Here is a 24,089-nt window from a genome sequence, read left to right as displayed (position 1 = left end):
GAATGTAAGACCCAGAGTGTGGGGGAGTGCTGTGGAAAGCTAACTTCTAGTCATGACAAGGCCATTGCGCTCATGAACTCTCAGCAACTGTGGTCACCTGCACAAGATGGGGCTTAAACGTGTGGTGGTTTAAACGTGCATCCTCCATAGACTCAAATAAAACTTGTAACTTAGATCTCCAGCTACCTGGCTGGAACAGGAGTCACTGGGAGTGGATCTGATTTCCAGCCAAAAGGTATGCAGAGGGCTGGAGAGATGGCTTAGTGGTTAAGGTGCTTGCCTGAGCAGCCTAAGGACCCATGTTCAATCTCTCTCCAGAGCCCACCTAAGCCAGATGCACAAGGGTGAGGCAAGCGCAAGGTCACACCCGCCCACTAGGTGGCACAAACATCTGTAATTCAATTGCAGTGGCTGAGGTCCTGGTGCACCAATTCTCTCTCTCACTTTCTCTTGAAAAAGAAAGTCTGCAGAGAATTCTGAGCTCTGGCAGGGTCCCTGCTGCTTGCTGCCAGCTTGTCTTGCTGCTTTTGGTTTTTAAGGCTGTTTGGTTTTTCTCTCTGCTTGGATGTATGGAAGAAGCTTCTCCAGCCATTGATAGAACTTCTACCCTGGATCTGTAGGCTTGGAATAAATCCCTTCCTCCCATAATCTGTGTCTGGTTTGGACGTCATACCAGCAATGTGAAGCTGACTACAACAGGGCCCAGCTTTTGAACATGAGTATAGTACCAAGCATAAATTCCCTCCTGAGGAGTGGGTCTCCAGTTTGATCAGAAAGTCACTGGTTGCCTCAGTGGTCATGCCACTATTGCGTTAGTGGACACGTCTTTTCTGGCAGGTCAGTAAGGTAGCGCATAGAGTCCACAGCTGGGCAGGGCCAATGACGGCTTCTCGTCCAGCTGCCTGTGTAGCACCTTCCAGCGCTGTGAAGGCTAGCTGGCAGGAAGGAAGCTTCTGGCTCAGTTCCAGCGTGATTTCTCTATGTCAGATGACCATGCAACCACTTCATCAGCAATGGGGTTTTCCCATATAGTTCTGGTCAGCAACCAAGAGCCCTGGCAACGGACTGGACTTGAGGGCCTCTGTGACTAACAACTCACAGGAGGTTCCCCACATCTGGCACCAGAATTTTTGTTTTGAAAAAACTCCTGAAAGTATCACTCATTCACGCAGGGTGCCACCCTTCAAGCTCTTTCTTTAAACATTATGCATTTTTTTGTCATCTTATAAAGTAGCAGGTTTCCATATGGCTTTTTTATACTTCCTTTGCATTAGTTGACCTTCCCCTCCCCCCTCCTCTCCTCTACCCTCCTTGCTCCCAGCCACAGTCCTCTCTGTCCCCAGCTTCCATTCTTTTATAACGCACGTGTCCACTGGCCTCACCATCAGACATCTTCTCCCTGTACCTCCACAGCCCCTTCCTAGCTTCTGGCCTCTGCAGACGCTCACTCCAACTTGGAAGCCTTGAAGCTAGCCTGAGAGAGAACGTGTAGTATTTGTCTTTCTGAGCCTGGGTTACCTCACTTAATATATTAATATTTTCCAGGCCTGTCTATTTTCCTGTGAATTTTATAGTTTCATTATTGTTATCGGCACCTGAGTAAAATTTCCTTGTGTACGTACGATACTTTGATGACCCAGTCATGAGCTGATGGCATCTCGGCTATGTGTTGGGACTAAAGCAGTGATGAGAGCCTGGGTGTGCTGTGTGTAGTTATAGTAAAGGGTAGAGTCTTCAGGGTCCATGTCCAAGAGTGGTACAGCTGGGTCATATGGTAGTTGTATTTTTAGCTTTTTGAGAAAATTTGCCCCTGATATCCATAATGGCTGCACAATGTACACTCTCAACCACAGCAAATAAAGGTTTCTCTTTTCCCATACTTTTGCCAACATTTGTCATTTGATTTCATAATGCTAGCTCTTCTAATGGAATTTCACAGGTGTTTAAATTTGCATTTCCCTGATGGGTAGATATGTTGGACTTTTTAATTGAGAATTTAATTTTTAAATATTTTATTTGTACTTATTTATTTGAGAGAGAGTAGGAAGCAGATAGAGAGGGAGAGAATTTGCTGCAAACGAACTCCAGATGCATGCACCACCTTGTGCATCTGGCTAATGTGTGTCCTGGGGACTCAACCCTGAGTCCTTTGGCTTTGCAGGCAAGCTCCTTAACCACTAAGCCATCCCTCAACCCTAATGGAGAATTTTAATACCTGAACATAATATAATTTAATTATAATCCCCTCCCATTACCCCTTTTAGCTCCCCTTTCCCAGTGAACACTATTTAAAATATTTATTGACCAGTTGTATTTCTTCTTCTGAGAACTCTCCGTTAAGTTCCACAGCCTCTTTATTTACTTGTTTGTTTGTTTGTTTGTTTGTTTGTTTGTTTGTTTGTTTGCAAGAAGAGAGAGAGAAAGAGAATGAATGAATGAAAGGGTGCACAGGGCCTCTTGGTATTTCTGGCTGGTGGGATCAGTTTTGAATTGTTTCACCCTGTGGTGTTTTCTTCAACACCTCTGATATGGCAGGTGTGATGAGCAGCTCCAGTTTAAACCAGTGGAACCTAGTTGAGGTACGTGTTGCCCCAGAGGAGATCAAATCAGTGACCTTCCAGAGTGAGTTTCCATCTCACACGCACTGAGTTGTGAAGACAGTTCCTCCTTCTTGTACACTCACTTGGACCAGCTTGGGGAGTCAGGCAAAGGAGGAGTCCTTGACTTCTTGCAACCTCCAGTTTCCATCGCTGATGTTATACAATGTTGCCAGGTGCTTTCAGAAGTTCAGCTGGCTTCCTCACTCTCCCTCTCAGGTTCTTCTGATCTTCTAAGGCTGGTGTGTGGGGGAGAGCCCTTCCCAGTAGAGTCCACTGTAAGGCCAGTGTGTGGGGAGAGCCCTGCCCAGGAGAGTCCACTGGTCCTGCAGAAGAGTTAAGTGGGAGAAGCTGCTGGAAGCAAGCCAAAGGCTCTCGCCTGGCCCAGTAAGACAGGCTTCAGTTTCACCTCTTACAGAAAAAGCACGCTGTGTATTACCTTCCCCTGGTTGTTTCCGAGGGCTTTGTTGGTGAGGTTTCCAACCCACCATGTTACTCAAAAGCCTGCCGTTTCCTTTTTGGGTGCTTTCCTTTCTCCTCACCATGTTGTTTAAAGCTACTTTACAAAGTCTTTAATAAGATCTGCCGCTAATCTTCATACAAGCTAGTCCTTAAATTAGTTTTGTGTGTGTTCACGTGCGCGAGTGTGGTTTCATGTGTGTCATGGCATGTGTGTAGGGTCAGGGGATAACATCTGTCTGTCCTTGCCCTCAACCTTGTTTGAGGATCTCCCCCCCACACCTTCTCTCTTTTTCTCTTCTTCTCATTATTTTTAATTATTTTTATTTTTATTTATTTATTTCAGAGAGGGAAAGAGGCAGAGTGAGGGAGAGAGAGAGAGTGGGCACGCCAGGTCCTCCAACCACTGCAAACGAACTCCAGATGCATGCACCACCTTGTGCATCTGGCTTACGTGGGTACTGGGGAATCGAACCGCAGTCCTTTGGCTTTGCAGGCAAGCACCTTAACAGCTAAGCCATCTCTCCAGCCCCTTCTCATTATTTTGATGTTTCCTGCTGCGTGTGCCCAGCTAGCTGCTCTGCAGGCTTCCAAGAACTTCTCATCTCCATCTCTCATCTCACTGTCAGCATACTGGGTTTACGGAAGCTCGCCACAGCATCTGACTTTTACATGGGGCCTGGGGTTCTGAATTTAGTTATTCAGGCTGGAAGGACAAGCACTTTATCCACTGAGCAATCTCTTCAGCCCTAGTCCTGAAATTCTTTTCTGAATCAAAGTCCCTCAAGTTCTGATTTGGCCTCGAGTCAAGGTCCCTAAAAGATTAAAGGATTCCTCAGGCTGTTGAGAATGATAGATTGGAATTGTGTCCCTGTTTCTTCACCACTGACATTTGGTTTTTCATCTCTGTAAATGGAAAATAGCCAATGAAATAAAATTATTGGTGGAAAACAACCTTCAAAGGACAGAGTTCAGGTGGCTGGAGACAACACTGTAACCCTATAGTCCTCCTTTGATAACTTTCATCTATAGCCTTCCTAATAGGCTTTGAAGAGAAGCACAAATTGAACAACCTGTGACTTCTGATGGGCATCTACGGTGGGATGGGGGCAGCCTTGGGGACTGATCCCTTGAGCTGGAAGATATGCTGCTATCTAAAGACATGGGAAGAACGAGGTGGAATTAGAGGACGCGACTGTCCATCGCTATGGAACTGGTGAGGAGTAGTCCCTATACCTTTTGGGGTCACATGTTGACAGTGACACAAGAGCAGAGGTAAGACAAGCAGATTATGTTAACAAGATGGTAGATGTTGTCAACCCAGTGTCTCTGTAGAGTGCCTGCCGTGAAGCATGTCCTTCAATGGAGACTGAAGGTGCAGTGTGCTGCCCTACAAAACAGACACACATTGTAGGTCTAATGAAGAAAACTGAGGAAAAGCTAAGTTGTGAAAAAAACCCTGAAATGTCCTAGATGTGAGCACCCCTGAAGTGTACTGGGTATGAGCACCCCTGAAGTGTACTGGGTGTGAGCACCCCTGAAGTGTACTGGATGTGAGCATCCCTGAATTGTACTGGTGAGTACACCTGAAATGTACTGGATGTGAGTACCCCTGAAGTGTACTGGGTGTGAGTACATCCCTGAAGTGTACTGGAGTTTTGTGCACCCCTGAATTATAGTGGTTGTGAGTGTACCCCTCAAGTGTACTGGCTGGCCAACCTGGAGGTAAAAGGAATTCTGGGAAATAAGGAGACCCTGCAATGTTCAGTTGGTGCTGATAATGTTCATCAGGGATTTGGTTACAAATCCAGCACTTTTCTAAGATTTGGGAAGTAACGTCTTTCCCAGCCTTGATCTTAGCTAGAATGAAGAGCCACATCTGGTGTCATTAAGAAAAGGCTGTGAGCATGCCACACTGAAAAGCACAGTACAGACAAAGATGTATGCATATGGAAACTATACACAGTGACCTTTCGTCTTGGTGAGTGTGAAACCAAACGTGGCCAAGAAATGAGTTGAAAAAAAAAAAGTTTGTGACCTGTGCAGGTAAGGAGAGCATGGGATTTACTTCAGAATAATTCCTTACCACAACAAAGGAAGTGAGTGAATTTTATCTGGGGAACTTTTACACGTTCATGTAGGAACACAGGGCACAGCCGAGCGGGCTCAGTTAGGCACTGCTTTCCTGTGGTCGTAGTTCTGGCTGGAAAGAGGCGGGTGCACCTCTGGGCTTTCTTAGCTCCTGGTGATGCTCTGTATTCACAAGGTCAGAGTGTCAGGCAGGGCTTTGGGCCCACTTAGATCACCATCGCGAATACAGCAGAAAGGAGTGCCTCTGCGTGTGTTCAGTTCCTGTCATGAAGTTTTAGAGGGGAAAAAAGGAAAGGTATATTTCAGATGTACTAATGTAAGATTATGCTCCAGTTAGTTTAGGAAACATCTGGAAAAAATTACACTGATTTCTCTGGGTGAAAAGTTGTCAGGGGATGCTGGAGGGACGGCTTAGCGGTTAAAGCATTTGCCTCCTAAGCCAAAGGACCCATGTTCAATTCCCCAGGATCCATGTTAGCCAGATGCACAAGGGGGCACATGCGTTTGGAGTGTGTTTGCAGTGGCTGGGAGCCCTGGCGCACCTATTCTCTCTCTCTCTCTCTCTCTCAAATAAATAAATAAAAATGTAATCTAAAAAAGTTGTCAGGGGGCTGGAAAGATGGCTCAGCAGCTAAGGTATTTGTCTGCATAGCCAACGACCTGGGTTCACTGTCCCAGTACCCACATAAAGCTAGATGCACAAAGTAGAGCGTGTGTCTTGAGTTCGTTTGCAGTGGCTGGAGGCCCTGAGCTCCTATTCTCTCTCTCCTTTCAAATAAAGAAATAATTTATTTTTTTAAGTTGCCAGGCAGCTGGAGAGATGGCTTAGCAGTTAAGGCACTTGCCTAAGAAGCCTAAGGACCCAGGTTTGATTCCCCTATATCTATGTAAGCCAGATGCTTAAGGTGATGCATGTGTATGGAGTTCCTTTGCAGTGACTAGAGGCTCTGGCGCACCCATTCTCTCTCTCTCTCATATAAATCAATAAAATATCTTTTAAAGAGTTGTCAAGGACAAAGAGTAAAATACTATATATTCAGTATTTCTCTCATTATTGTATTTAAGAGGATTCTTTATTTATACACTCAGTTAGGCTGATCAATATAATCGAAAGATGTCGAAGGTGGTAGCACATGCCTGTCACCCCAGCACTCAGGAGGCAGGGCCCAAAGGACATGACATTTTCAATGCCAGCATTGTCTGCACAGCAAGCTCCAGGCCACCCAAGACTATATAGCAAGACCCCATCTCAAAAAACTAACAAATAAATAAAGTAACTACAATAAAAATAAAGAAAATGTCAATGTCATTAGTGGACAATATTTGGATAAGGCTGGGGGACACATGTAAGACTTTCCAGATCCTTATGTTTTAAATACTTTCTATGCATGGAGTAACAACATGAAATCAAAAACAATTCTTAGAAATGGAAGTTCAGAGCGGGGGGTGGTGGCGCACGCCTTTAATCCCAGCACTTGGGAAGCAGAGGTAGGAGGATCACCGTGAGTTTGAGGCCACCCTGAGACTATATAGTGAATTCTAGGTCAGCCTGGGCTACAGTGAGACCCTACCGCAACCCCCCCCCAAAAAATAAATAAATAAATAAGAAATGGAAGTTCATATTATTAAAAATTTAATAAGTACTCTTTAATTTTAAAGTATTTTATTTTATTTTTGTTCAGGACAAGGTGAGGATTTATTCTATTTTATTTTACTTTTTATATTTGGTTTTGCAAAGTAGAATCTCACTCTAGTCCAGGCTGGAGGCCCTGGTGCACCCATTCTCTCTCTCTCTCCCCTCAAATAAATAAAAAAAATAATTTTTTAAAAGAAATGAAAACAGGGCTGGGGAGATGGCTTAGCAGTTAAGGTGCTTGCCTGCAAGTCTAAGGACACAGGTTTGATTCCCCAGGACCCATGTAAGCAGATGCACAAGGTGGCATCTGGAGTTCACTTGCAGTGGCTGGAGGCCCTGGTGCACCCATTCTCTCTCTATCTGCTTCTTCCTTTCTCTCCCTCAAAAATAAAAAAAAAGAAGAAGAAGAGAAAAGAAAGGAAAAAAGATAGCAGGTAGCACCAGGAGACGTTAGTGGAACAAATGGCGTGGGACCTAGGGAGTAGAGGCATCCAAACTGGCTTGGAAGTAGACATCTGTGTGGACCTTCTGTGTACATCACACAGATCGGAGGCACTAACAGGCACTTCACTGGAGTGCTCATGAAGGGTGAGCCTCTGAGCAGGGAAGGAACATTCCCCTCTGAGTAGTTCCCAAATGTCCAGTTTGCAGGAACTCTCCTGACTGTTTGGTGGGATAAGATGTTTATTTCTCCCAACGATCACTCTTTTTTCTCTTTATTCTATTTTATTGCTCAATTTTCAGCAACTTAAAGGAGGTGGGAAACTAATAGAGTCTTCGAAGCATCTTTCTTTCAACCTAAACTTTTTTAGAGAGATAATGGGTATGCCAGGGCCTCCTGCCACTGAAAAGGAACTCCAGATGCATATGCCACCTTGTACATCTGGCTAACGCGGGTCCCGGGGAATGGTGCCTCGAACCGGGATCCTTAGGCTTCACAGGCAAGCGCTTAACTGCTAAACCATCTCTCCAGCCCCAACCTAAACTTTTATACATGGCATATGCGGATTATTTAGCTGAAGAGTTGGAAACCATTTGAGTTACACCCTCCCCCTGGATATTTGCAGCACTTAGCATGTAAGACATGGACTTTATATGAATGAGCATATGAACAAGCAATTGTATTGGCAACCAAAGGCTGTCACCAAACGTCTCTATGGCTAGGGAGTGTTACGCCCAGTTCTCGGCACCCCCAGTGACCACCAAGGAGAACCAAACGCGCATGCAAGGGCAAGGAGCTTGATTTCAGGCTTAAGCCCGGACTCTTGACTTCACCAACGCGGTGGATCCGTACAAGAGCCCCGAGTAGCAGGAGGGCAGGGTTTTACAGGGATTTGAACAAAGAAGAAGGGGACGGGCACATGACTGGTTGATTTAAACAGTAACTGCACCTGTACTCTTCTGATTGGCTTAGCATACTGGTGGGCAAAGTAGGCAGGCAGGGGCTAGGGGAATTAAACCTATCTATGACTACAGGAATATATGGCATAAGCAGTTTGTGGTTTTTCCAGTGACTGTTAAACCCACCCTTACCAGAAAACTAAAACTTAGACCTTGCCGGGAAACAGAAACTTAGGCCTACTGAGGACTCTGAAGCCTGTCATGGCGTCCATCTGGTTCCTGAGTCCTTCAGGAGGTGGCAGAGTTTCTGGGAGGATTATCCAGAAATTAGTGCTCCGTTAAGGTGGAGTTTGCATCATTAGAGAAAACCCAAAATGTTAATTGGGACACAGGTTAATCAAGAAGGCCACCACTAGAATCATGGGACAGTTTACTCATGCAGGGATCATTCTAGTCTCCCTTGCCAGTGAGGATGGGCTTCCAATCTTGACAAGGTTGGCTTCGGGCCAGGAAGGGGCTGAGTGCATCGGTGGTTGCTCTCCGGGCTACAGGAGGCATGGGCTGGTGCCTAACATGATCAGCGCAGTGAGCAGGCTTCTCCCGGCTGACCGTCTCTGTGGAATCAATCAAGTACACAGAATCCTGGCTGCCCAGGCTATATCTGATGGGCTGTGTCTTGCTGGCATCAAAGCTGACCCTATCTGTCCCTGTGTCCCCAGCAGGCTCTGCTTGTTCCTTTTTGGACTTTCCCAGAACTATCCCTAGAAGAAAACTGGCAGCTCAGAGGCTAAGAGCCTGGGCTTTGGTGACCAGCAGACCCACACACGCTTCCAGGTCCGCCACTTACCACCATGCAGCTGCCAGCCCTTGCTTGCCAGTCTTGTTGACTAGGAAATATATCTGGTTTTGCTAGAATGATCGGGCTTTCATTTCTGCCTTTCATTAAATAAGAACTTGAATAATGTAATCTTGCTTAACCCACGGTCCTATTCCTGTTTCTAACGGGAATTCAAAAGTGACAGCAAAGCAGGGGCTGATAGGGTGACAGGTCAGAGAAGTGCCGGTTGGAGAGGCCAGATCTTTTTTTTTTAATCTTATTTTATTTTTTCTCAATTTTTTTTGTTCATTTTTTATTTATTTATTTGAGAGCGACAGACACAGGGAGAAAGACAGATAGAGGGAGAGAGAGAGAATGGGCGCGCCAGGGCTTCCAGCCTCTGCAAACGAACTCCAGACGCGTGCGCCCCCTTGTGCATCTGGCTAACGTGGGACCTGGGGAACCGAGCCTCGAACCGGGGTCCTTAGGCTTCACAGGCAAGTGCTTAACCACTAAGCCATTTCTCCAGCCCTTTTTCTCAATTTTTTAAAACATTTTCCATGATTATAAAAAATATCCCATGGTAATACCCTCCCTCCCCAGCCTTTTCTCCTTTGAAATTCCATTCTCCATCATATCCCCTCCCCATCTCAATAAGTCTCTCTTTTATTTATTTACTTATTTATTTTTTAGTTTTTTGGGTAATGTCTCACTCTAGTCCAGGCTGACCTGGAATTCACTATGTAGTCTCAGGGTGGCCTCGAACTCAAGGTGATCCTTCTACCTCTGCCTCCTGAGTGCTGGGATTAAAGGTGTGTGCTACCATGCCCAGTCAGCTTTCTTCTTAACACTGGTGAGTCCTCCTTAGCCCTCAGAGCCCAAAAACTGTCTCCCTGGATACCTCTGATCCTAAACTGATCCTGTGAGGGAAGGAAATTCCCATGACAAAAAGCCCCTAACCTATGATTTCAGGAGAAGGGGCTTCGTGCAGGCCCGGGGGGAGAGGAGGGTGTCTGAGGAGGCAGCGCTGCATTGGGAAGCATTGTCAGGGGTCAGAGCACGGCTGCACTGGTGTCCTGTATGGAGGACGTGGCTCCCATGGAGTCCCACACACAGCTCCCTGCCTTGAGTGCTGGGAACTCCCGACCCTCCTCGCCAAGGACACGGTGGCTGACCTTAATCTGTGTGATCTAGATGACCATATCTGTTCCCCAGCCTTTCCACGTACACCATTTCTCTTGCATGTGGCCGCTGTGAGAGAGTAGTGGCCTTTCTTTCTAGCTCTTATTCACTGGAGCATGCCACTTGTTTTTTTGTGTTTTTTTTTTAAGATTTTTATTTATTTATTTGAGAGTGACAGAGAGAGAAAGAGGCAGATAGAGAGAGAGAGAGAGAATGGGCGCGCCAGGGCTTCCAGCCACTGCAAACGAACTTCAGACGCGTGCGCCCCCTTGTGCATCTGGCTAACGTGGATCCTGGGGAATCGAGCCTCGAACCAGGGTCCTTAGGCTTCACAGGCAAGCGCTTAACCGCTAAGCCATCTCTCCAGACCGCCACTTGTTCTTGAGTAGAGGTTAGAAGTGAGACAAGGAAATGATTGTTACCTAATAAATATATCTCTAGTATTGTAACTTTCATACTCAAGTGAACAACGTGGTGCCATAGCACTGTCTCTTTGGGACCCAGTCTACAGTCAGTTAACTCTTGTGTCTCCTTGGTCTCCTTCAAGTTGGTATGCTTCTATAACTTTTTAGGTTTTCCATGTAAGCTGTTATTCCCTTGCCCCCTGTTTTGTTTTGTTTTGTTATGTTTTTTTAATGTATTATTTATTTATTTGAGAGAGAGAAAGAGGCAGAGAGAGAGAGAGAGAATGGGCGCGCCAGGGCCTCCAGCCACTGCAAACGAACTCCACACACATGCACCCCCTTGTGCATCTGGCTTACGTGGGTCCTGGGGAATCGAACCATGGTCCTTAGGCTTCACAGGCAAACACTTTAACCGCTAAGCCATTTCCCCAGCCCTGTTTTTGATTGTAAGGATGTTCTTATTTTTAGCATGAGTGATATGCCATGGCACTTCCCAGCCAGGATGTGGCTCCACATGCCTGAGGCTCCTGACACCCATCTGCTCCTCCTTCCATGATGGCTGGTAACCTGTTTCTCTCCTTTCTCGCTCACTTTATTCTCTTCCCCCGGTGGGGGACATTTCTAGACAAAGCAAATATATTCTCTATCTCACCTTCACCCTTGGGAACTAAAGTTCCCAGAAAGAAGTAGGAATGACCATTTCCTGTATTGTGCCCCAAAGCTCCTCAGAGGTTCCTCGCTCACAGCAGTTTTCTGCTGCTGCAAATATGGCTCTTCTCCTTTTGGCCCAGCTGTCATTCATTCATCTGGGTACTCCCTCCAAGGAGCCAGCCTGGCACGCACAGCTGCTGAAAGCTCTTGCTTGAAGATAATACATGAATGAACCTCAGGTTTAGAAATGAATGCCTACAGCAAGCCAAATTTTGTGTCAAGTGGTCTGATTATTAGAAGGAAGCTGGGTGTCTTGTTGTGCAGAAGAAATTACGATACTTGAGGGAGTGAGGGCTATGTGAGTATGTAAAGATGAGTGCCTGACTGACATAGTCTTGATCTCTCCCCCCCCACCTCTTGTTTTGTTTTTCAAGGTAGGGCCTCACTCTAGTGCAGGCTGACCTGGAATTCACTCCGTAGTCTCAGGGTGGCCTCAAACTCACAGTGATCCTCTTACCTCTGCCTCCCGAGTGCTGGGATTAATTAATAGAGCAAGGCAGGAGGGTTGAGGATCTTGAGGAATGTGCGGCTCGATCTGCGTCCTTCACAATTAGACAAAAAGGCCAGCTGTGTCCAGCCAAGGATGCCTGTCACCATAGAGAGCAATGGTCACTCAGCTTCCAAAGATGGGCACAGCCAGCTTAAGCACAGGAGGGCAGACATGTGTACTGAGCTCTCTGCTAAGCACTTGGAAAGATGGTTGGAAGATAGGAAACCCAGCCCCACAGACAGAGACATGCCATTACCCTGAACTGTGGCCTGTGAGCTGGGCCTCCAATCACTCATGCCCTTCGATGCCTTCTGCATTCACTGACTGGCGTCTGCTCCCACCTCCTCTAGGCACTTCCCTCTAAAGTAAGGTAACACAAACTGGCTTACCCCACAAACCATCTCAGGAATCTAAGTATGGTCTGGTCTTCTAACAAGAGAAGGCCACATTGGAGCACCTACCGTATGAGAGCCTGTTTCCCTGTTTACATAGTGAGGAGGTGAAGGTAATAAAAAGAGATAGATAGGGCTGGAGGGATGGCTTAGCGGTTAAGGCCTTTGCCTGAAAAGCCAAAGGACTCAGATTTGATTCCCCAGGACCCACGTTAGCCAGAGGCACAAGGGGGCACATGCATCTGGAGTTTGTTTGCAGGGGCTGGAGGCCCTGATGCACCCATTCTCTCCCTCCCTCCCTCCCTCTCTCCCTCTCTCTCTCTCCCTCTTTCTCTGTCAAATAAATAAATAAGTAAAAATAAAATATAAAAAAAGTTTGTATTTTTTTTTTAAAGAGAGAGGTATAGAGCTAGGTTTTCAGCACAATTAAGTCATGACTGCCTTTTTTTCTTTTTGCCTTATTTCTAGTATCTTCTTGCCTGTCCCAGACACCTTCCTGCCTCTAGAACATGCTGACTTCAGCAGGTCTGGGTCTATAAGTTCTGCCCTCCAGGCCTCGGCCACGCAGGGGACTTCCCACGTTCCTTCCCTCAGCATGCTCAGAGCTCAGAGTTAGTGCTGCTGCCGGCGGCCCGCCCAGCCTCGTGTCAGCCCACAGTCTCCAGCGGCCGGGCCATGCCTCTGCTGCTCTCCTTGATCTTTGGTGAGTATTTCTGCTCCTGCCTGTTTAGACTCCAGGCTTTTCCGGAAGCTCGGCCAGGATAATGTTCTCCTATCTGGATTCAGCTATATTTTAATTCTGATTTTCTGTATCTGATAACTACCAAATTCTCTAAATAACCCTTTAACACAGATCCAATTTATAAAGTGCTTGGAGTGCCATAGTGTTTTTTCTGATTAATTTTAATTTATAATTTTTTTTAATTTTTATTTATTTATTTGAGAGCGACAGACACAGAGAGAAAGACAGATAGAGGGAGAGAGAGAATGGGCGCACCAGGGCTTCCAGCCTCTGCAAACGAACTCCAGACGCGTGCGCCCCCTTGTGCATCTGGCTAACATGGGACCTGGGGAACCGAGCCTCAAACCGGGGTCCTTAGGCTTCACAGGCAAGCGCTTAACCGCTAAGCCATCTCTCCAGCCCTATAATTTATTTTTTATTGACAACTTCCATAATTGTAAACAATATCCCATGGTAATGCCCTCCCTCCCCCCACTTTCCCCTTTTAAACTCCATTCTCCGTCATATGCCCTCCCCTCTCAATCAGTCTCTCTTTTATTTTTATGTCATGATCTTTTCCTCCTAGTATGATGGTGTTGTGTAGGTAGTGTCTGGCTCTGTGAGGTCATGGATATCCAGGCCATTTTGTGTCTGGAGGGAGCACATTGCAAGGAGTCTTACCCTTCCTTTGGCTCTTACATTCTTTCCGTCACCTCTTCCGCATTAGACCCTGAGCCTTGGAAGGTGTGATAGAGATATTGCAGTGCTAAGCACTCTGTTACTTCTTCTCAGCATCATGCTGAGTCATCCCAAGGTCACTGACATCTGAAAAGAGAAGCTTCTCTAACCGAAAGTGAGAGGAGCATTAATATATGAGATTTGAACACTGAGAGAAGTGCTTACTGGGCAATTTGGTGAGCATAGTATATACATTTAGCCAGACATCAGCAGACTTTATACCCCTGTTGTAGTTTTTCAGTATCAGGGACATATTCTAGTCAAATTACAGGGCAGTTTGTTTCCCCCGTAGCAGACGTACCACTATTGTACACATTGGCTCATTTAGCCTGCCAGGCCAAATGTAAGGCTTGCAGTGTCCACTTTTGAGTATCTTCACTGGTGATTTCTCTCTCTCCCATTGAACTGCATGCAGTGTGGCTTTTCCCAGCTTTCTGTCAGCTTGTCTACATGGAGGAGGTTATCAGCTCAGTTCCAGCAGGGTTTCTCAGTGACCTTGCAGCCCAAGTATATGGAGTCTTCAGCAACAGGGTCTTACTTTCTATTCCCGGTGGGAAGCCAAGGGCCTCGGCAATGGCCTGTAATGTTTTGGGGCGTCAGGGACCTCCCTGGCCAACAACTCACTGAAAGGATCCCATCCCGACTATTTTCAGTGACAGATCTGTGATAGTTGACCCCGCTCCCCCTTGACGGGCATTTCTCTCCTTGTACTGCGAATAAGCACTGACACATGATGCTGGGTAGCAGCAGGCCGGGCAAGGAAGGAATGCAGAGCTGAGAGGGCATCCTCCTGAGAAGCGCAGGCTCGCCCCGGAGCAGGGAGCTCGCACCTTCGTCCTCTCATAAGCTCCTCCCAGGCCCTTTGCGTGTCTCACTTCTGAATTCTTTCTTTGGAAAAGTACGGAAGGAAAAGCTTTTAGACCTTCGCCTTTCATTGGTCATTTAGTCTGGTTTCCTCTGAAAAGTGTTTCCCATAGTATTTCACAAATTTTCCTGTTTTTTTTTTTTAATTGCCTGGATTAGTGTAGATGTTAATTTATATAATCTGGAGTTTGGGGGGCGGTGGGCAAAGAAACCTGGGTTTTAGTCATGGTTCTTTGCTGTCATAGCTGAATTTGTAGGTTACCATACTTCTCTGAAATTTTGCTAATCTAAAAAAAAAAAAAAAACAGTATGCTTCCCAGAGATTCTTAGGAACCCATTTATAAGATAACGCATATAGGATGTCTAAGAATGTGCTGACCAGTCACACCTTTTTTATTATCTTGATGGGCAAAGGAATGACAAGGGCTCACGTGGCACTTTCAGTTCTGTACTTACTGTCTGGTGCAGGGTGACGACCACATCTTAAACATGCTCTATCCCCACAGCACCCAACAGCTAGCTACTCCTGCTCCATGGGGATTACTACTGAGTATTCCAGGATTACTTGAAAGTCCTACCTCCTTCATGAAGTTCTTCCAATCTATTCTACATGCATCTCTCCACCCTGCCACGGATGTTGAGGAGCTCCAAGTCACTAACTGGCCATTTCACTTTTGTACCAAATACGATGCTTGACATATTCTCATGTTCTCCAGTTTTGTGGGGGAAGTTATGCAATGATTCACATATGCATAATATAATTTAGTTTTAGACAGATGTAGGCAAGCCCTCATAAGACTTGAACTTATGGGATATAGTATAATGAGAAATTATCTAGAGACAAAAAGAAGGAACTATTCCAGAAGTAACCAGAACTATTCCAGAATTAATTTGGTGGTGCTTGAAAACCTCTAAGCTATAGATCTAAAGATCCCTCTTTCAGAAAAGTCTGAGAAAGGTCTGTGATTGAGAATGCATAGGCCTCAGGGACAACAGAGAAGTACAGGCCTTGGTAGTATCAGGAAGGAACCTAGGGGATAGAGGAATAGAACCATACACACATCCTATAGGAAAACTCCAGTGTTCCAAAGACGTGCTGAGAATCCTGGAGGCTCAGACCTAAAACCAAGAGTTGCTTCTGCCTATTATTATCTAAATTAAGTGTCCAGCTAGTTTCCAGTCTGAGAATGGCTTTTTTAAATATTTTATTTATATATTTGTGAGAGAGAGAGAGAAGGGGAAAGGGAAAGAAACAGATACATAGACAGAATGGGTGCACCAGGGCCTCTAGCCACTGCAAACAACTCCAGACGCATGTGCTACCTGGTGCATCTGGCTTACATGGGTATTGGGGAATAGAACCTGGGTCCTTAGGCTTCAAAGGCAAGGCCTTAACTGCTAAGCCATCTCTCCAGCCCTAAGACTGCCTTTCGCATATTTAAAAAAATATATTCATTTATTTGAGAGAGAGAGAAAGAGGCAGATAGAGGGAGAGAGAATGGACATGCCTGGGCCTCTAGCCACTGGAAATGTACTCCAGACAAATGTATCACCTTGTGCAACTGGCTTACATGGGTAGTAGGGAATCGAACCTGGGTCTTTAGGCTTCAAAGGCAAGTGCCTTAACCACTAAGCAATCTCTCTAGCCTGGCTTTTGCATTTCTTTCCCTCAATTTTAATTAACATTTTCCATGATTATAAAAAGTATCCCATGGTAATACCCTCCCTCCCCCACCCCCACTTTCCCCTTTCAAATTCCATTCTCCATCATATCCCCTCCCCATCTCAATCAGTCTCTCTTTTATTTTGAGGTCATGGTGACTTTGCATTTTTAAATGGTGGAAGGGAATTAAAAGAAAAAGTAATATTTCGTGATACATGAAAGTTACCAGAATTTAAATTGGTGTCCACACACATGGGTTTTCTGGAACGCCCCCATGCCTGCTGGGCTACATGCACATGGGTTTTCCGGAATGCCCCCATGCCCGCTGGGCTACACACACATGGCTATTCTCATGCTTCAGGGACAGAACCGGCTGCTTGCAACCAAGGCCACGTGGCGCACAGAGTCTAAAACCTTTACTATCTGGCCCTACACACAGTGCCAGCTACATGCAGTGCCAGCAAATTGCCAGTGAACATGGCTAATCGTGCCCCCAATCTCTGCTCTGCCCTGCACCGCAGTGCCATCACTTTCCCCTCCACCACCTACCCACGGCCTCCACTGTTCTTTTCTGTTGAGCCAAAAGGCTGCCTCACCGCACTTGGACTTCAGATAGCTACAGCCAATCAATCTAGTTGACCAGAGTAGGAGTGACCTGGACCAGGGCCTGGGATGGCGACCCCGCCGCATGCAAAGGAGAAGCCGAGACTTCGTTGTGCTATAGCGCGCTCTCTCCGTGGCTCCCAGCCGGCAGCTGGTGTCCATGGGAGCTGGTCACCTCAGGGGAAGACGGGCATGACAAGACTGGCTATGCACCCACTACCGTTCTCTCTCAAGGGCCTTTTGGGGGGTTGTATTATTTGAAAAACGATTTGGAAACTTACTTGATAACCTCTCTTCCTCTTCCTTTCCTTAGCCATTTGCATTGGACCTAGCCTCTCAGGTAAGATTATTATCACTTTTAAAAATATTTTTAAATTTCTATTTGTTTACTTGAGAGAAAAAGAGAAGCAGAGGCAGACACAGAGAGAGAGAATCGGCACACCAGGGCCTCCAGCTTCTGCAAACAAACTTGACACATGTGCCCCTTTGTGCATCCGGCCTACGTGGGTCTTGGGGAATCAAACCTGGGTCCTTTGGCTTTTCTGGCAAGCGCCTTAACTGCTAAGTCATCTCTCCATTCCTATTATCTTTTTTTTTTTTTTTTTTTTAGCTTACAAGAAGGAGGCTTCTAGCCTCAGGAGGGGAGGAAATTTTGAAGCAGCCCGGGATGTGGAGAGGGTCTATGGTTCCGCAGGCTGGGGGACAGCTCAGCACTTGGTAGGGTACAGTTAGGAGTGAAATTGAAATCCCAGCACTCAGGAGGCAGAGGTAGGAGGATCACCGTGAGTCTGAGGCCAGCTTTGGACTGCAGAGTGAATTCCAGGTCAGCCTGGCCAAGAGTGAGACTCTACCTCAGAGATGGGGTCCTGAGCTTCACGTGGTCTGTAGTGATCCCAACACCTCACCCCCTCTGTTGAAGGCAGAGACCCACATGATTACACATAGCCCTGAGCAGCCTCACTTCCTTCAGGCCACCAACTAATATCCCTCTCTCCACAGAGTCCCCACCCAGGGTGCGGCTGGTGGGAGGCGCCCACCGCTGTGAAGGGCGGGTAGAGGTGGAACGCCAAGGCCAGTGGGGCACCGTGTGTGATGATGGCTGGGACCTGAAAGATGTGGCCGTGGTGTGCCGGGAGCTAGGCTGTGGAGAAGCTAAGAAAACACCCAGTGGTGGGATATATGGGCCACCAGCAGAAAAAGACCAAAGTGTCCTCATCCAAGGGGTCGAATGCACTGGGATGGAAGACACGCTGGCCCAGTGTGCGCAAGATCAGGACGTTTTCGACTGCGCCCATGAGGAGGACGCCGGGGCGCTGTGTGAGAGTGAGTACAGCGGTCTCAAGGCCCCCCGCCCACCGGCCGCTCTCGCCATGCTGCTGGTCGTTGCTCCCCAAGTGTCGTGGACGCTCACACGTGCCTGGGCGCAATCTCATCTAGCCTTGTTTCACACTTCGCAGGAGTTCTGCAGATCGGAGTGTCCAGAATTGTTTCCACTGCTGCTCTCTTGGTTTCAATTTATCCTTCATACACAGGCAAACAAATACATACAGAGCTGGCAGTCACTTAACCCTCAATGAGCATCTACATGTGGAGAAGGGGCAGTCACAGAGGAAGAGGAGATGAGCTCACAGAGGTGAAATGTGAGCTGTTCTGGCAGTTCTCTAGAAGTCTACCTTTTAGTCAGGTGTTCCGGAGATGCTGGTAGGAGGCCAACACGGCCTCACAGATGCGCACATTCACAGATAGACATATTCTATGAATACTATTGCTCCTCACAAGAGACAGAAGCACTGTAGATGTGTGTGTGTATGTATATATATATATATATATATATATATATATATATATATATATATGAACATAAAACCCTTTTTAATTTTTATATATTTATTTATTTTTGGTTTTTTGAGATAGTGTCTTACTCTAGCCCAGGCTGACCTGGAATTCATTATGTAGTCTCAGGGTGATCTCAAACTCACAGTGATCTTCCTACCGCTGCCTCCGGGGTGCTGGGATCAAAGGTGTGTGCCATATTGTGAATGTCTATTCACAAATAGACATACATTCACAGGGGCACACATACATAGACATGCATTCACAGATGCATACGCATATAGACATGCATTCAGATATACACACATAGACACACAGTCACAGATGCACACATGGAGACATGCATTAACAGATGCATGCATGTAGACATGCAGTCACAGATGCACACACAGAAGGACACGCATCCCTTTACTGCTCTGCCTGTGGTAGCCTTCTCTGGGGTCATAGCTCCTCCCTTTCTGCAGCACCTCCTCCACTAGACTGTGGTTTGTCTGAAAGCCCACTCTTATTTGTCTCCCACAGCATTTATCATCAGAGAGATCATAATCTTTTCTCCTGATGCTGAAGTTTCACTCACTTCCTTCTTTAAGAAGGTCAAGGTTTGGAAGCATTCATCTACACTACTTGGTTCATGTCAACATTGAACCAAAAGTTTTTATGTTAGCTGGGCGTGGTGATGCACGCCTTTGATCCCAGCACCTGGGAGGCAGAGATAGGAAGATCACTGTGAGTTCGAGGTCACCCTGAGACTACATAATGAATTCCAGGTCAGCCTGGGCTAGAGCAAGACCCTATCTCGAAAAACCAAAAATAAGTAAATATATAAAAATTAAAAAGAGCCGGGCGTGGTGGCGCACGCCTTTAATCCCAGCACTCGGGAGGCAGAGGTAGGAGGATTGCCATGAGTTCAAGGCCACCTTGAGATGACAGAGTTAATTCCAGGTCAGCTTGGACCAGAGTGAGACTCTACCTCGAAAAACCAAAAAAAAAAAAAAAAAAAATTAAAATTAAAAAGAGTTTTATGTTAACATATATAATATATATGTATTTACATCTACAGTGCTTCTGTCTCTTGTGAGGAGCAATAAGATGTTGAAAGTGAGAATTATTTAATGATTATATTTTAATCAAGGACTGAGAAAATATATTCGCTTAATCGGTTCTCCATCAACCTTTCAGCCAGCATCCACTAAGCAGAGCTCAATGCCCTAACACCCTGTGCTGAATGCCAAGAACTGAGCCTTCTTGGACTCAGACCTCTTTTCTGAGAAGACCGTGTTTCTATCAGGGAGTAGACACTTCCTCTTTCATTCTCTCCAGACCCAGAAAGCAATGTCTCCCCAGTCCCGGAACGCATTCGGCTGGCCGATGGCCCTGGTCGCTGTGAAGGGCGAGTGGAGGTGCTGTCTCGGGGCCAGTGGAGCACCATGTGCAAAACAGGCTGGGGCCTCCGGGCTGCTAAGGTGGTGTGCCGGCAGCTGGGATGCGGAAGGGCACTACTGACCCACAGACAGTGCAACGAGGCTGCCCAGGGTCAAGGGCCCATCTGGATGAACCAGGTGTTGTGCTCTGGACAAGAAGCCAACCTCCAGAGCTGCCCCTTTAAGCCTTGGGAGAACAACTGCACCCACGATGAGGACGTGTGGGTGAAGTGTGAAGGTAATCCCGTACATCCCTGTGACTCGCTTTATTTACAGGTGTGGTCAAATGAATCCCATGCGATATTTATAAGAACTACTCATGTACCAAAGGACCATTGCAAACTTGCTTAATTGTGCCAATTACAATTCACTTAAGAATAACTATCTTAGTGTAGGGAAATACTTAAAACAGTGTGCACTGGGGCAGGGCGTGGTGGCGCACGCCTTTAATCCCAGTACTCGGGAGGCAGAGGTAGGAGGATTACCGAGAGTTCAAGGCCACCATGAGATGACATAGTGAATCCAGGTCAGCCTGAGTGAGACCCTACCTCGAAAAACCAAGAAAAAAAGAAAAGAGTGGTACTAAAGTAGTGTGCACTGTATTAATATGAACTGTTTCATTGAATGCTACAGAGTAGGACATCACTTCAGATCTGTTGAGCTCTCAATTTTTTAATTTTTTTATTTCTTTTGGCTTTTCAAGGTAGTGTCTCACTCTGGCCCAGGCTGACCTGGAATTCACTATGTAGTCTCAGGGTGGCCTTGAACTCTCTGCGATCCTTCTACCTCTGCCTCCTGAGTGCTGGGATTAAAGGCGTGTGCCACCACGCCTGGCTGAGTTCTCAATTTTTGAAAATATTTATTTATTATATATTCATTTATTTATGAGAAGTGGGGGGAAGGCAGATAGAGAGAGAATGGGCATGCCAAGGCCTCCAGCCACTGCAAATGAGTTCCAGATGCAGGTGCCAGCTTGTGCATCTGGTTTACATGGGTCCTGGAGGATCAAACCTGGATCCTTTGGCTTTGCAGGCAAACACCTTAACCACTAAGCCATCTCTCCAGTCCATGTTCTTCAATTTTATAGGATGCCTGTTACAAATATTAGATTTATAAGTATTATATTTACAAGGTAGATGGAGAAGTGAAAAGATTCTAGAACAGACCTGGCCAGAATCTGGAACCTGATGGAAGGCACCATAGTTACAAAAACACGCATGGAGAGTTTCACATATATTGGTGGGGTGCAGGTGACTGTGGACATAATCTTACTTTTTCTTCTCCTCTTCCTCCTCCACTCGGCAGGTGCCTTTGAGCTGAGGCTGGTGGGAGGAGACAGCCTGTGCTCTGGGAGGCTGGAGGTGCGGCACAGGGGCGTGTGGGGCTCTGTCTGTGACGACGGCTGGGGAGAAAAGGAGGACCAGGTGGTGTGCAAACAACTGGGCTGTGGGGAGTCCCTCCAACCGGCCTCCAGAGCCCGCAAAAGCTATGGGCCTGGGACAGGCCTCATCTGGCTAGATGACGTTGCTTGCTCGGGGAAGGAACAGTCCCTGGAGCAGTGCCGGCATAGGCTTTGGGGATATCACAACTGTGACCACAAGGAAGATGTGGGTGTCATCTGCTCAGGTAGGTTCTATAGGCTCCAAAGTCAGCATCTCCAGGGGAAGATGGAGAGAAAGGGGTGGGGACCAGACGAAGACCTGGGGAGGAGCTGTAGTCATAGAAACACACATGAAGAATGTCACAAGTACTTCACGTTGCTGGACAAGCCTCAGACTAGAAGCAGTGATGGGAAGGAAGGGCTTATACTGGCTTACAGATGTGCGGGGCAGCTCCGTGATGGCAGGGCAAACAATGGCATGAGCAGAGGCTGGACATCACCTCCTGGCCAACATCAGGTGGACAACAGCAGCAGGACTGTGCCAAACACTGGCAAGAGGAAGCTAGCTCTAACACCCAGAAGCCTGCCCCCAGCAGCACACTTCCTCCAGCAGCCTCTAATTCCCAAATTGCCATCAGCTGGGGATCTAGCATTCAAAACACATGAATTTGTGGGGAACACCTCATTCAAACCTCCACAGAGAGTTTCAAATGGACTCTTGGGGACCAAGGTAGCTCCCCCAGGGCTGCAGAGCCTGCTGTATGTGAACTGCCAGAGATATGGATGAGGCTTGTATCAGGAATGTGACTTTCCTTGCATGTGTGTGATGTGCATGTGTGTATGTGCATGTTTGTATGCATGTGGGCACATGTGTGTGGGTGGGGAAGACAGAGGCTGGCATCTGGTGCCTTCCTCAGTCGCTTGCCACTGTAGTTTTGGATACACTGAACTTGTTGCTCCGTGGTTGGGCTGGAATAACTAGCCCACATGCCCCAGGGACTCTTCTGTCTTGATCTCCCCAGCACTGGAATTACAGGAACGCCCCACCACGCTCTATTTTATGGAGGTGCTTGGGGTCTGAACCCCAGTCCTCATGCTTACGTGACAAGCTCAACACTTGATGAGCCATCTCCTAAGACAGGAATATCCTTTTTGTAGGGAGCAAGGAGATAGTTTAAAAATACAGTTATTGAATGTGAGAACAAGAGTTTTGAAAGTTACTAGATAAAATCTTTATATTAACCATTAAAAGGGAAGTAAAACAAAATAGGCTGGGGAGATGGCTTAGTGGTTAAGGCACTTGCCTGCAAAGCCAAAGGACCCATATTCAATTCCCCAGGACCCATGTAAGCCAGATGCATATGGTGGTTCATGCATCTGGAGTTTGTTTGCAGTGGCTGGAGGCCCTGGCACTCTCTCTCTCTCTTTCACACACACACACACACACACAAATAAATAAATAAATAATATTTTAAAAAGAAAAAAGTCATGTCTTCCCTGACCATGTTCAGACTTTTCTTCCTCAACTTTATTCATCTAGCCACGCAGCCCAGCAAGGGTGACGGAGCACTACGCTGTATTAGCTTGTCCAACCAGCTAGAAGTGCTTGACAGTAGATGGGTGTACTTAGGTCATATGCAAACTTTGATTTTTTTTAATTTTTAGAGTCAGTGAATACAGTCAAGTTGGTACCATGATTTTTTTTTAATGAAAGAGAGAGAGAATTGGCCTTAGCCATTGCAAACAACTCCAAATGCGTGTGCCAGCTTGTGCACATGGCCGACTGTGAGCTTGTGTCATCTCGTGCATCTGCCTTATGAGGGCTCTAGGGAATCAAGCCTGACTCCTTAGGCTTCTCAGGCAAGTGCCTTAACTGCTAAGCCATCTCTCGAGCCGCGTATGCAGATTTCATGACACGACGTATCTGAAATGTTTGCACCATGGATTGACATCTTTGGAGAGGCTAATACGGATGCTCCTTAGGCTCAGAAGAAGGAGAGCATTGTTGATGGCTCACCAGGGAGCTAGCTGAGTGTGTTCTTGGGGCACTGGCTGGTCACAGTGTGGGGTACCCATACTGCTTAGCTCTCTCCTAGTCTGGGCCCCAGTCCGCTTCCTCAGCCAGGTTAGCTTGGATGGAATGAGTCCTTCCAAGCCTATCGCTGACCTCACCGCGTTTTCCCCTTCTCTTTACAGAGTAGGGTCCTGGCCGAGCTCAACCTGAAACCCTGGGCCCTGCTTGCTCCCCGCTTTTTTTCACATGGGACCTCGGACTTAGCTACCTCTCCCTCAGCGTCTTGGGAGTCCGGCACTGCTTCTGCCTTCGTCCCACGGCCACCCGGCCTCCAGGGTCGTCTGCTGTGAACTGGGTGGCCCCTCGCTTGAGAAGAGCGTCTGGTTGCCCTATGCTCTTTGCTGACCTCTCAGCATTGGTCCTGGCCTTTCCTGACCAGATGGGCAGGCCACTGCTGGGCAAGGTGGATATGTTTATAGATAGCATGGGGGATGAAACAGCAATAGGGGCATCTGAAGGAGATATGCACAGACAATTTTTGGAAATGAAGAAAGAAAACAACCTTTTTGAACTTTTCTTCCCAGGCTTTATGAAAAACGAGGTGGTCATAACAGATAGCACCACCTCACTGCTCTACTGCTTCTTAGAGAAAGTGGAAGACACTGTCGGTAACAGTGGTGTCCCGAAGACCTAGACTGTTGTGGCCTGAGTCTTACAAAAGCTCTCCTGTT

At 46.8% G+C, this 24,089-nt stretch overlaps 1 protein-coding gene across 1 annotated transcript in view; it reads left to right on the top strand.

The window, feature by feature from the left end:
- Positions 1-23,610, top strand: part of Cd5l (CD5 molecule like) — a 36,899-nt gene extending 13,289 nt beyond the window's left edge. Inside the window, exons 2-6 of the mRNA XM_045138017.1 lie at positions 12,715-12,823; positions 17,709-18,032; positions 19,863-20,201; positions 21,269-21,589; positions 23,541-23,610. Coding sequence (XP_044993952.1) covers positions 12,715-12,823; positions 17,709-18,032; positions 19,863-20,201; positions 21,269-21,589; positions 23,541-23,545 — 1,098 coding nt within the window. The 3' untranslated portion in view covers positions 23,546-23,610. The remainder of the gene's footprint in view (positions 1-12,714; positions 12,824-17,708; positions 18,033-19,862; positions 20,202-21,268; positions 21,590-23,540) is intronic.
- The last annotated feature ends 479 nt before the right edge of the window (positions 23,611-24,089 follow it).

Source organism: Jaculus jaculus, chromosome 19, assembly GCF_020740685.1.
Source record: "Jaculus jaculus isolate mJacJac1 chromosome 19, mJacJac1.mat.Y.cur, whole genome shotgun sequence".
NCBI classification, from domain to species: Eukaryota; Metazoa; Chordata; class Mammalia; order Rodentia; family Dipodidae; genus Jaculus; species Jaculus jaculus.
Note: the sequence above shows the minus strand (reverse complement) of the source record. Positions and strands in the feature narration are given on the sequence as shown.